Consider the following 13,918-nt stretch of genomic DNA (forward strand, 5'->3'; position numbering starts at 1 on the left):
AAAAAAATAATTCTCATATGTTTATGAATTTTTAATAATCATGAGAATCTTATTCTGAAAACAATTTTTGAAATGCACAGCATAACCAACCAAAAGGATAATATTACAAGCTCCAACAGTACCTAAACGAAATGCTTGAGTAAGAGTTATCTAAACTATAAACACAAATCAAATTTACACTGGTACATTCCCTATTTCCTAGCCACAAATCATAGTGAGACTCTAGTCAAACGACAAGTCAACAAAACTATCATAATAGAAATCTTAGGAAACTTTCGCTATATTTGAACAAATATATCACTTATTTACCATATCCATATTTTCGTTAAGATGTTAATTAGCCATTGTTGAAATCCTTATCTTTTCTTCTTTCGATGCAACATTTCAGTGCATACTAGGACCATTATTAAGCAAGCATTAATCAACTTATAGTCTTATAGTTACCCTGTTCTAAAATGCCTTATAATTATGAACCACTTAAATGTCTGATAAAGTCTCGCTTTAGTCTATCAACACATCATGCCACTCTCACACACTTGGTCTACACACTGAGTGACTCACCGTGGTGCAGTGTTTTCCGCAGCTCGTCTCTGACTGGGCGTGGCTGGGCGTGTAAGGGGCTCGTGCATTGATACTCGGTCTGTATGCTGCAGGAACAGATGAGTTGATGAGTTCCCATACATGGTACCTAGTAGGGCTGTTACGATTCACTCTCATATTCGGTGAATCGAACCGTAACCATTCATGAATTGAATTCGTTATTCCTGGCCACTAGAATTGAATATTTATGAATATGCTTTCGTGTATATTTACATACCCTGTACATAAAAATATCCATAACAACATATTATATGCTGGATTTCTTTCAATGACAACACTCTGTCTACCTCTCCCTGGTAGTATCCACACAACATTGACTCCATGGCCTTATACCAGACTACATTATACACCCAACTCACCCTCTTCCTGCTGGAGCTGTCTGCCTCTCCCTGGTAATCGCGACACAACATGGACTCCATGGCCTTATACCTGACTACATTATACACCCAACTCACCCTCTTCCTGCTGGAGCTGTCTGCCTCACCCTGGTAGTCCCCACACAACATGGACTCCATGGCCTTATACCAGACTACATTATACATCCAACTCACCCTCTTCCTGCTGGAGCTGTCTACCTCTCCCTGGTAGTCCCCACACAACATGTACTCCATGGACTCATACCTGACTACATTATACACCTAACTCACCCTCTTCCTGCTGGAGCTGTCTGCCTCTCCCTGGTAATCGCGACACAACATGGACTCCCCGGCCAGTTCACCAGGCTGGGGTCTGATCATCTCCTCCTTGTCCAAATCAGCTTCCAGAGCATCTTGGTCCTCCTGGCAAAATACAATGAATACCATAAGTTAGGTTTGACCATCATTGACTTTACCAGTCTCCGGAAAACACTATTTGTTTTGTTTGTTTGTTTGTTGTTTAACACCACAATATTTCAGAATTATGAAGGGGGTCTGTCAATAATCAGGTCTGGATCAGACAATCCAGTGATTGACATCATGAGCATAGGTCCACGCAATTGGGATACGATGACATGCATCAATCAAGTCAGCGAGCCTGACCACCCAAGACCTGTTAGTCGCCTCTTCCAAGCATAGTCACCTTTTACGGCAAGCATGGGTTGCTGAAGACCTATTCTAACCCGGATCTTCAAGGGTCCCAGAGAACATTATACTTCACAGACTCTACTTTGTTGCTTACCTCCTCATCATCATCTTCTTCCTCATCATCAGACTCATACTCATCACCAGCTTCATCTGTAGTAAGAAACATCAAGAGACTCTGAATCTTATGTTTTGTTGTTGTTTAACACCACTATTCCAGCTATATGATGGTGGCCTCAAAATAATTAGGTCTGGATCAGACAATCCTATGACCACACAGTCTACACAGTGACAATGAGATGTAACTAATATACTGTACAAAAGAGCGTTAAACCGAATTCCTTCTCTACAAAACATTAACACTTGTTACAAAATTGTCAGCTGATCACAAGCTAATAATCAGGGAGAATCTGGGATCCTGGCATTACTAACTGTGTAAAGCATAGTACAGCGACTGGGACACCTATGTCCTGTAAATGGTCCTGTTCCAAACAGTAATATTGGCTAAAAGACAATCGTCGACAAACTTTAACACAGACTTACGACAGTCATAGTTCAAAGATAATCATGACTCCAATACCTTAATATAGACATAGCATTATACTTTAACATAGACAGTAATAGCACAGATATCGCTTTGAGGAATGGAGAACTGGGCTTATCAGGGCCCTGTTCGACAAAGTGATCTTAGCACTAAGATGGTTGTAACTCCCATACTTTAACATATGCTTACGATGCAAAGATTTCTGTTTACGATGTAGAAGACTCCTTGGTAACAAATGGTGACTTACTTGAGTTTAATTGTTTAATGATGAACTCTATCTGCCTGTTCATGTCTTGTTGGCCATCTTTTATAAAACATCTCAGAATTTCTTCCATATCCTGAAACAAATGTGTCTGGGCATGAAGAAAGAGAAACTATCTAGGCATACATATCAGTGCTGATGTCTGTTTGTTCTTTAATACCGCACACAGCAATATTCCAGGCAAATGACACTCGTCTGTTAATAACAGAGTTTGAACAAGACAATCCAGTGACTGACATCATGAGCATCGACCTACTCAATCGGAATACGATGACTTGCATCAACCAGCCACCTGATCCTGCTTGTCGCCTGTTATGACAAGCATAGGTTGCTGAGAACCAATTCTAAGCAGGGCCCACTTGCACAAAGCGATCTTAGCGCTAAGATGATCGTAACTCCCATACTTTAACATAGGCTTACAATAGTCTTAGCGCTAAGATCGCTTTGTGCAATTGGGCCCTAGGCCTTCACAGGGACAACTTAACAATAAACTCAAGTATTCTTAAAGTACTAAATCAATATGTTTTAATGCACTGATTTAAAAAAAAGGACTTTTCAACATCAACTCTTAAATTCAAGTACTTTTCAAGATTTCTGAGAACCATGACAAAACATTGGTTTCTACTCAGCCACTGCATGTCACTAAAATGACATACCATGCTAGGTCTTTTTACAGATAGTAATATACTCCTATTCCTTGCACGGACATACCATAGCTTTAGCTTCTTCTCTGATGGAGGGAATAGCCAGGATGCTGTACAAGGCACCATTCACATAGGGCAGAATCTACAAGGAAACACAAGTTAACACTTACACATTTATATTTATTGGGGGTCAGCTAGAGATTTCACTTATTTTGGTTTACCGGTTAAACAATATTTCAGTTATTCCCCGGCATATCAGTTTGGGGTGGGAAAAGTCCAAAGTGATACAGATATCAGACATTGACCAGTTTGGTGAAACTCGGGGCATGGCTGACGAACATAGAAACACAATCAGGGTAATCGGTAATATGAATCCACGATTCAAGGTTTCTGTCATGTCTAAGGGATGCAAGTCCACACAGCAATTGTGGCACCTTAGGCACCTGGGCTACCATGACTCTTTATCAATTGGTGATGACAAAAGTCAGTGAGTATGGTTTTACGTCGAGAGAGTGACTATGGTTTTACACCGCTTGTAGCAATATTCCAGCAATATCACAGCGGGGCACACCAGAAATGGGCTTCAGATATTCTACTCATGTTGGGAATCGAACCCAGGTCGACGGTGTGACGAGTGAACACCTTAACCACTAGGCTACCCCCACCGCCCGCCATCATGAAAATAAGTGAGCTTATAAAACCTATATGAAAACCATATAATAATGATTCCTGGATTGACAACGTATTGCAGTATGAAGTTACATGTATTTGTGGAGGTCCATGACAAAATGTTGCACTGAGCATGGAAGAAAGTTAATGCAAAAAAGGCACAAATGAATTATAATGATCCTTATTGACTATTTGGATGCGTATTGCTACATAAGATAGTTCTGTGTCTTTACTTCTGCTGGACTCAGACAGACAATCTGAGACTACAAGTACAAGCAACGATCCACGTCATCAGGGCATGGTGACACCCAATCAACCATGAGACCGTACTTGACCACTTAAAGTCTGCTATGAAGACCAGACTAGGTTGTCAGGAACCAATTCTAACCTGGAATGCCCAGTGGGTCAGTCTACACGAGGATCTAGACGACCTTTATAACACACATTCATGTATCATTTCAGACAAAACAACTGAAAATGTAGGCCTAGGTGGTTGCACTATGTATTTATTTCACCTCTGTGTTGTCATGGCCCAGGAGATCACTGAGGACTTTCAGAGTCTGACGAGCATTTTTCGCACATCTCTTCTTTCCTAAAAATATACAAAAATATAAAAAATATCATAAAGAGAGTGTATGTCAGAATTCAAGAACCAAAATTTATTGTTGATTTGAACTGATAATAATGACATGATCTGCTTCCACACATATCACCAAGTCACTTAAAGAGTTTAGGAGTCATACATTGTGTATTTTCAGATTTGCGTTTATTGTTTAATGCTGCAGACATATAAATAGTCAAGCTTGACCACCTGATCCATTTAAATTCATTTTCAATGAGTGGTTTATGTTACCGTATTCGACATAATAAGAGTCCAGGGCGCGCTCAAAATTAGAAAAGGGGGGTTCTTATTAGAATATTATTTTGGTGAAAAACAACAGAGTTGAAAGATCTTCTTACATTTCCTGGTTTCTGCTGACAGCTTGAAATGTTTATATACGACAGATATATTTTTCCAGAATTTAATTTCCCATAATTAAGGGTGCATAAAACATACGTATTATACAAGACTAAAAATGTCTTGTGTACATTGCTCAATCGGAAGGGGTGCTAATTGAGATTGTTCACTAGCCAATATACCAGCAAATATCGCCATGGGCGCTTATTAGAGCGGGGCGCTACATGTCAAATACGGTATGTGCAATGATCATAAGGGTAAATGCAACCAATCCAGTCAGCAAGTCTGACCCCCTGATTCACTGAGTCGCCTCTTACAACCAGCATAGGTTGCTGGGGACCTATTTCAAGCTGGAATCCCCACAGAGCCGATCAGCATATGAAACTTGCTACAAATTCAACCCCTGAGTCACCACAGATCCGGTCAGATAGGGAACTGGGGACCAATTCTACCCCTGAATCATCACAGATCCGGTCAGACAGGAACTGGGGACAAATTCCACCCCTGAAGCACCACAGATCCGGTCAGATAAGGAAGTGGGGACCAATTCTACACCTGAATCACATCAGATCCGGTCAGATTGGACCTGGGGACCAATTCTACCCCTGAATCATCACAGATCCGGTCAGACAGGAACTGGGGACCAATTCTACCCCTGAATCATCACAGATCCGGTCAGACAGGAACTGGGGACCAATTCTACCCCTGAGTCACCACAGATCCGGTCAGACAGGTACTGGGGACCAATTCTACCCCTGAATCATCACAGATCCGGTCAGATAGGAACTGGGAACCAATTCTACCCCTGAAGCACCACAGATCCGGTCAGACAGGGAACGGGGGACCAATTCTTCCCTTGAATCATCACAGATCCGGTCAGACAGGGAACTGGGGACCAATTCTACCCCTGAATCATCACAGATCTGGTCAGACAGGGAACTGGGGACCAATTCTACCCCTGAATCATCCCAGATCCGGTCAGACAGGGAACTGGGGACCAATTCTACCTTGGAATCCCTACAGAACAGATCAGCATAGGAAACTTTGGACCAATTCTACCCCTGAAGCACCATGTGGCCGATCTCAAAGGAAACTTGGGACAAATTCTATCTACCCTGACCAATACTACCTTGGAATCCCCGGAGGGCCGATCAGCATTGGAAACTGGGGAACAATATTCTACCCCTGAAGCACTGTGGGGCCGATCTGCACTGGAAACTTGGGACAAATTCTACCCCTGAATCACCACAGGGCTATCAGATTGGATACAAGAGACAAATTCTATCTATCCTGAATCACCAGAGGGCCTATCAGATTGGATACTTGGGACAAATTCTACCCCTTAATCACCATGTATCTGGTCAGATATGGAACTGGGGACCAATTCTACCAGAGGGCCTATCAGCATAGGAAACTGGGGGTCAAGTCTACCCCTTATTCATCAGGAAGCAGGGTTATGATCCTGGGTCATAATGGTATTGTAGCACTTACATGAACGTAACCCCTATACTTTAACATAGAATTAGAACAGTTGCAGCACTACAATTGCTTTGTGAAATGGGGTTTAGCGTGCCATTGTACAAAGCTATCTTAGCGCTAAGGTGATCGTAACTCTCATACCTTAACAGTCATAGCGCTAAGGTTGTTTTGTACAACGGCACCCAGGTCTTCAAGTTGACCTTCTTGTGTTGATATTTTGCTATTTCCATTCAAGTAGCATTTTGGGGGAAGCAAAATCCAAACAAGCTAAAATAACCATGAGCTGTATTGTATGAGATTTGTATTGTCCAAAATGAATACAACACTTGACGTAAGTACCGGAAGTTCGGAGACAGAGGTTCATGAGCAGGGCCACAGAGTACTCCAGGGTGTAGTCCGACAGGGAGTCGTTGTCCTCCAGCACCCCCACCAGCCACTCGATCACGCCCTTGTCTATCATGGCCGACTGCAGGGCACGCCTGCAGGAAGTACAGCGAAACAAATAAAAATCGCATTTTCGAAATAATGAGAGAGATACGTTAATGTTACCGATGACGTGGAATCAAGGAGGTTTCAGTGTATGAAGGCTGCTGTTACCATGGTTACCTGAGACTGAGTTTCTGCAAGGCTCCGAGAATCATCTCCCGGGTGAGGGAGTCCTTGTCTTCACTTCGCAGGTTGTCCATCAGGGATGGCATGAGTTCACTGTTCAACGCCAGGTACGAGCGTCCTGAAATCACGACAATATTACCTGTTTGGTATTGCTTGATTCCTTTTGTTATATACTTCAGCATGAAAGATTGAGTTTTATGAAGTTGAGAAAAATGATATTTTCATTGCAGTGAACATAACACTTTATATTTCACTGCAGTGAACATAACACTTGATATTTCACTGCAGTGAACATAACACTTTGATGGAACTATTGTCATACAAGAGTAACTTCCCCTTTAATTGTCTCCCTTTGTCATAAGTGACTAGCCCAGTCACAATTGTTCTTTTTACATTAAGTCCACATTCATGAGGCAAAATAACGATGGATGATAAATTTCGCCAAGGCTCGCTAAATACAATGTTTATTCCTAATGCAGGATATTTACCATCCCCAAACACACTCGCACGATAACCTCTATATCCCTGTCCCTCAATCAGAGAAACATGATATTTCACGAGACACATGAAATATCCTCTGTATCTTTCCATTTATCTAAGGCAACAGAGGGTGGATAGAGGCAGGATAGAGGCAGGATAGAAAACTAAGCAAACACATCAACACTACTCCTAGGATATATCAGGACCGTTTCACAGTAATTTAATCATGTGCATGGATTAGCATTAAGCTGAATGTTTGGAATAGTTTGAAACATAAGTCTATTGACATATCCTTCTGAAGTTGGGCATGGGTGGCCCAGTCGTCTAAAGCAACTCACTTCACTGTGCAGAGTTGCATCCCTTGGGCATGCCAGAAACCTATAATTGTGGGTTCTTCGCCCCGATTATGTTTCTGGATTTGTCAGCACGATACCTGTGCTTGTGGGTTTCACAAAGTGGTAAACGTCTGAGACCTGCATCACTTTGATGAGCATTCCTGCCACAATAAGCCTGATATAGCTCACTAACTCCTTGTGGAGCACGTATATTTTGCAGACAAGTATCTTATCTTTAGGTCATGTATCAATACAAAAAGAACATGTATCCTATTATGTATCATATCACAACCTTACTAATGAGTTAGGTATCATATCCTTACGACATGGATCACTACACTGCTAATCAGGGGATTTCAAACTAAGTGCTAGTGGTAAATTGGGAAGAGTGTGAAAAATTGGGATGGTTTGAAAGTTTTTATTTTGTTAAATACAGAGTGAATTTAACGCGTCATTCAATAGTAAAAGTTAGCCTTCAAGGCTTTATAATTTTGTTGATCATGTTATCAGTGAAATAGAAGTCACCTTCACAAGGTTAAACAATTTGGCAAACATGACATTTTTAATTCAGGTTGGGTAAGTTTTACAGACATTTGACCAGAGGCCTAAGATCGATTGATTGTTTGTTAGTTATTGACGCACTCAGAAATAATACAGCTATATGATAGCATTCTGTACCAGACAGTCTAGTGATTGACACCATGAGTATCGATCTATTCAATTAGGATACGAAGACTTACATCAACTAAGTCAGCGAGCATGACCACCAGATCCCGTTAGTCGCCTTTTACGACAAGAATGGACTGCTGTGAAGCAGTTCTAACCTGATCTCTGTTATGAAAGGAACATTGCTAGGAATGATAGAACTACAACTCACCAACTGACAGAGAAGCAAAGGCATTGAAGAGTCGAGCCGTGTACTGCTTCACGCTCTCGTTGTCTGATGTCAGCATATTCTCAACTGCTTGCTGGAATAAATACATGACGATATCATCATCTTCATGTGTCAACAGCAGGATGACATTATAAGTTTCTTTGAAGTCATTCTGCTTATCTTTTATTGATATTCACCATAAACTTAAACCAATTATGTGTGGAACAGTGTTTTTTGGGTGATATCCTTGAAATCTTATTTCTGATTGTAGAAGGTGGGGTTTAACGTTGTGTCCAAGATTATTGCACTTATATGGTGACGTGCATGCGTGTGCGTGTGCGTGTGCATGTGCGTCTGTGTGTGTGGCTGCTTGTACTACTCCAGGCTGATGCCAATTTATAGTGCCAATATATTCCGCTCTCTGCCCAGACGTTCTACCACTATACCATGGAGGCGGTCTCTGATACTAGAATATGCACCAATGGCTGAAAGACTGAAGACAAAATCCTATGATCACTACTGGGAATCTGGAATCAGTAGAATTCTGCTTAAATGTAAAATTGTTGAGCACACAAAGCAAATTTTCAAAATCAGTCAATAACTGCACATTTTTGGAGTTCACTACTGTGATAGTGCTGAAATATTGCTTAAAATCTCACTTAATCGTCATAACCACAATATTTTAGATACTACGTACCCTGTATGGCCCATCTTTAGCACACCCTAACAAGTCATGCTGTATATAGGCTGACATAATTACATCCCTCTGGTCAACTCGAGATCGGGTGAGCCTCTGTAAGAAAATGTAAACAATGTGATACAACAAATCATGGAATAGTATTGAGTGAAACAGTCACAGAGGTTCATGGTGTTACTGCTGTGTACATTATCATGATAATGCAGAGGTTTTTTCAATAAAGCTGTGTCTTTAGGAGAGTATTATATACAGAAAATGACTGAAACTGTACAAAATACTGTTTACATGTTAACCCTGGAAAAAGCATGTCAAACAATTATGTAATGTGACATTACTACTCAATGGAAAATAAAAGTTGTAAATAGCCTCATCTAGTACTCTTCATTTAAAAAACTTTAGCTCCATTGACATTTTGACCAAGTTTGTAAGATCTTGCTCCCCCAGCCAAGACTTAACCTGCAGTGAGACGATGCACGTTTTGTTTATAGCATCCCCCCCATCCCAAATTGCTCTTGTATGCCTCTTCAGAAGCCGATATTAAACCTCAAATCAGAAACTGCAGCAAATGTGTCAGTACAAATTCCGAACTTGGAATTTTTTTTTTCCCCAATTCATATAAAAATAGCTGGAATGATTGGTATGGCTTTGTAGAGCTGACTTGTATGTCACTGATAACAGAACCAATATAGGGGACAAGGCTTTAATGCTAAGTTTACATTAAAGCATTGAATGCAATGGTAAAATACCTCTGAGAAAATATGAATTCTAAAATAATCCCAGTTTTAAACACTATACTAAATTATTTCCCCAATTTGTCTGCAAGGGGGCACTTAGATTGGAATTCTAGTACTGACCCATCGGAGAGCCTGCAGAAGGAGGGCCTTCTTCCTATCGGGGCCGTCCACCAGGTCCTTCTTCAGTCGCTGGTAGTCCAGCCCGGCGTACGTCTCCGCCTCTCTTGCTGCATGTCTGGAATCAAGAAAAACAGGAATATGCATAAGGTGTGAAACCAAACAGGAATCGTTCCTGTGTTTGTCAGCCCTTAAAAACTTTGTGCTAGTCTGCTAACCCGAGAGAACTAAATTGTACCAAGATTGGTTGGTTTGTTGTTTTACAACGCACTCAGCAATATTCCAGCTATATGACAGCGGTCTGTTAATAATCGAGTCGAGTCTAGACCAAACATTCCAGTGATTTATATCATGACCATCGATCCACGCAATTGGGATCGATGACATGCATCAACCAAGTCAGTGAGCCTGACGACCCGATCCAGTTAGTCGCCTTTTACGACAAGCATAGTCACCCTTTACAGCAAACATGGGTTGTTGAAGACCTATTCTACCCTGGAATCTTCATGGATCTGTACCAAGAACAAGTAAATTCCAGTGAAGATAATCCTCACTGACAGGCAGCATTTGAGGGCTATAATTTTGAACCAGTTGTCGGGGCTTCAAATTGCTACAAATTGAAACTGAATAAAACTGATACCAAATGTAAACATAGTACACAGTTTTGTCTCATTTTATCAGGACCATCAACAAACTCTGAGGACTTGGTAAATAATGTTAACACTAGTCCTCTGGACTCGTCTTGATAAAAGTCTTCCTGAATTTCTAATGATGAGGGGTGCATTCCCCTCCCAACCCATCCACACATTCCTAATTACCTTGCTGGAATAACAGAAGCTCTCAACGCCTCGCCCGCTGTTCCTGGCCTGACGAGGTCGACAGAGGTCCTCATGTGAGCGCTGAACAGTCGGGTACACAGCTGCTGGAGGTACTCTGGTGTGATCTGAAACATACAGCGCCGTGACAGGGGGCATAACTCTGTAGTAGGGGGACACGGTGCTGCAGCAAGGGACATAACTCTGTAGTAGGGGGACATAGTACTGCAGCAAGGGACATAACTCTGTAGTAGGGGGACATAGTGCTCAAGCTCCTTCCCAGCGCGTGACACCTTCGTTACACTCTCGGTAACATCGCTGCCACCAGTGTGGGCGCGGCCATTACAAGAATCTTGAAATTTGCCCTCAAACCCCATATGTAGTAACGTTTATACTTTTGTTTATGTCTTTGGGAGTGCCATCATATTTCAATTTGAAAAGGTTTACGACTGACCATGTTTTCCAGATGAATTTACTTTGTTGTTTTGATAATCAGATTGGTTCGAGATTGCAGACTAACGGAAAATCAACCAACTTCTCCCTTACATTCTTACTATATCAATAACACGATAGTTTTAATGAAACAGAAATTCAAATTGACAAACGAAGAAAGTAATTTAGCAGCGATAAGTGTATTCGGCGTCACGACAGTCGTCACTTGTTTGTAAACATAACGGTCATTCGGTTGCGAGTTCAACTCCAAGCATGGTTGTGGCCATCTATTCACAGTGGGGAGTTTTGACTGGTGGCAGCGATAGTATAGAGAGCTCCGGGAACGTACTATCGCTGTGAGGAGCTTGCATAGTGCTGCAGCAAGGGACATAACTCTGTAGTAGGGGACACAAATTCTGTAGTAGAGGATACAACGCTGTCGTAGGGACACAGCCATATAGTAAAGGACACAATAACGTAGCAAAGGTCACATCTCTGTACTTGGGGACACCTCTGAAGTTCCTTTCCAGCATGTGACATCTTTATTACCCTACTGGTAACCTTGCTGCCACCAGTGCGCAAGCTGCCATTGCAAAAATATGAAAATTTCCCTTCTCACCCCAAATGTAGTGACACTGATATTATTGTTTATTACACGTTAATTGAGTTATGCGATTGAGTAAACAGTGTTTTTTCACACGTAGATTGATACAAAACAGCTGATTCTTGAACGGCGAATTTTTTTCCCCCCTTGAAACATGTCTTTAATATGATTATGGGTAATAAACAGAATAACCAACTCGGTACTTATCGCTAAAGCTCGGAACTTAAAACATTAATTTCACTCCTAACATATTGTCCATAATCACTCGTACCGAGTGGGTTATTCTATAAGTATGTCTTCGGAAATACCATTACAGAGAATTGGGAAAAGGTTTACGACTGATTTACCACTTCCCACATGAATTTATGTTCGTTTGTATAATAAGATTAGTACGAGATTGCAGACTTATGGAAAAGCACCATATTATATTCTTACTATACTAATTACATAAAGGTTGAAATAAAGTAGAAATTCAAATTATCAAACAAAGAAAATGATTTAATAATTATTAATGGGGGAAGAGTATTTGGTGTTACATCAGTCATCACTGGTTTGTAAACATAACGGTCAGTCTGTAGCGAGTTCAACTCCCTGCATGGTTGTCGCCACCTATCACACTGGGAAGCTATGACTGGTGGCAGCAATAGTATAGAGATCTCCGAGAATGGGCAATTGCTATGAGTGAGTGAGTTGGTTTTAATGCCGCTTTTAACAGTATTCCAGTTATATCACAGCGTGTCAGCTTAATGTGGGAGGAAAGCCCGAAGTGATGCAGGTCTCAGACGTTTACCACTTCGGTGAAACCCACGAGCATGGGTATGGTGCTGACAAACCTAGAAACATAATTGGGGCGAACCGGGATTCGAACCCACAATCATTTCTGGCGTGTCCAAGGGACGCTACTCTGCACAGCGAATCGCAGCGTCTTAGACGACTGGGCCACCCTTGCCCCTGCAATTGCTATGAGGACATAGGGGCCAAGGTCAAGTGAGGTCATGTGGCTTCATATTTTTCATTAAAAATTCCCCTAACATAAACGTATTGGCGCTTGAAAATCAAAACTTCCTTCCTGACAAATTGATACTATTGACTACAACGACATTAGTAATCACATTTAGGTTCTGCAGAGAAATATCATCCAACACTAGGTTAGCACGTTACATAGGAATATAAAATTAGTACCATGATATTTCGTGTTGATACGAGAGCACAATCTGGCCTCACAGTAATATGGGAATACATTAAACTTTGAAATTCATTGTGGAGAACAGAAAATTCACATACAGATTAATCTTTCAAGTATCCATCATGAAAATATATAAGCAAAAACAACTCCTACAAGAAAACAGTGCAACAGAATGGCTTGAAACTTTGCACTTTTTCAGACCTCATTTAGATTAATTCAATGTTGTTATTCAAAACATATTCCTTTTATGAACCTGAGCATTTTCTGGGACAATATATCTTTAAAACATTCATCCCCTGTCACACACACAAAACTCCACTCACCCACCCGACATCAAATATCTTTCCCTTAACATAAATCCAATGCGATTCTGAGCTACCAATGGGTGAAAGTGATTGGACAAGATGGTCCTCTCATATAATAAATGGAACCAATCACATTGTGTTTTATTAAAGTCTACACATGATTGACAGCTGCTTGAATTAATAAATAGTTGCCAAACCTCCAAACAAGTGAAATTCAAGGGACCATTATTTTGGTGTTTAATAAAATACATTCAAGGGTTTTACAGATGGTTGTTAAAAAATACAAGGGTTTTAAAAGTCATGTTCGAACCCTGATGTATACAGGAAGGCATTTTATGTGTGTATCCCATACTGGTTTTCACTACCATTTTGTAAAAGTATTCAGACTCACTCAAGGTCAGTTAAGTCATTCAAATAAGAGTGAGTGAGTATGGTTTTACGCCGCTTTTAGCAATATTCCAGCAATATCACGGCGGGGAACACCAGAAATGGGCTTCACACATTGTACCC

The 13,918-nt window shown here is 41.0% G+C and overlaps 1 protein-coding gene across 1 annotated transcript in view; it reads right to left on the reverse strand.

Moving 5' to 3' along the window:
* The window catches only part of LOC139470858 (lisH domain-containing protein ARMC9-like), a 42,881-nt gene that overhangs the window by 11,716 nt on the left and 17,247 nt on the right, over window positions 1-13,918 (reverse strand). The window contains exons 11-22 of the mRNA XM_071253180.1: window positions 10,885-11,009; window positions 10,070-10,184; window positions 9,216-9,311; window positions 8,522-8,612; window positions 6,824-6,947; window positions 6,557-6,696; window positions 4,296-4,372; window positions 3,179-3,253; window positions 2,453-2,543; window positions 1,759-1,814; window positions 1,248-1,379; window positions 562-647 (exon numbers count right to left, since the gene is read on the reverse strand). Of these exons, the coding sequence (XP_071109281.1) occupies window positions 562-647; window positions 1,248-1,379; window positions 1,759-1,814; window positions 2,453-2,543; window positions 3,179-3,253; window positions 4,296-4,372; window positions 6,557-6,696; window positions 6,824-6,947; window positions 8,522-8,612; window positions 9,216-9,311; window positions 10,070-10,184; window positions 10,885-11,009 (1,208 nt within the window). The remainder of the gene's footprint in view (window positions 1-561; window positions 648-1,247; window positions 1,380-1,758; window positions 1,815-2,452; window positions 2,544-3,178; window positions 3,254-4,295; window positions 4,373-6,556; window positions 6,697-6,823; window positions 6,948-8,521; window positions 8,613-9,215; window positions 9,312-10,069; window positions 10,185-10,884; window positions 11,010-13,918) is intronic.

This window comes from Haliotis cracherodii, unplaced genomic scaffold (assembly GCF_022045235.1).
Source record: "Haliotis cracherodii isolate W230 unplaced genomic scaffold, xgHalCrac1.p SCAF_21, whole genome shotgun sequence".
Taxonomy (NCBI): domain Eukaryota; kingdom Metazoa; phylum Mollusca; class Gastropoda; order Lepetellida; family Haliotidae; genus Haliotis; species Haliotis cracherodii.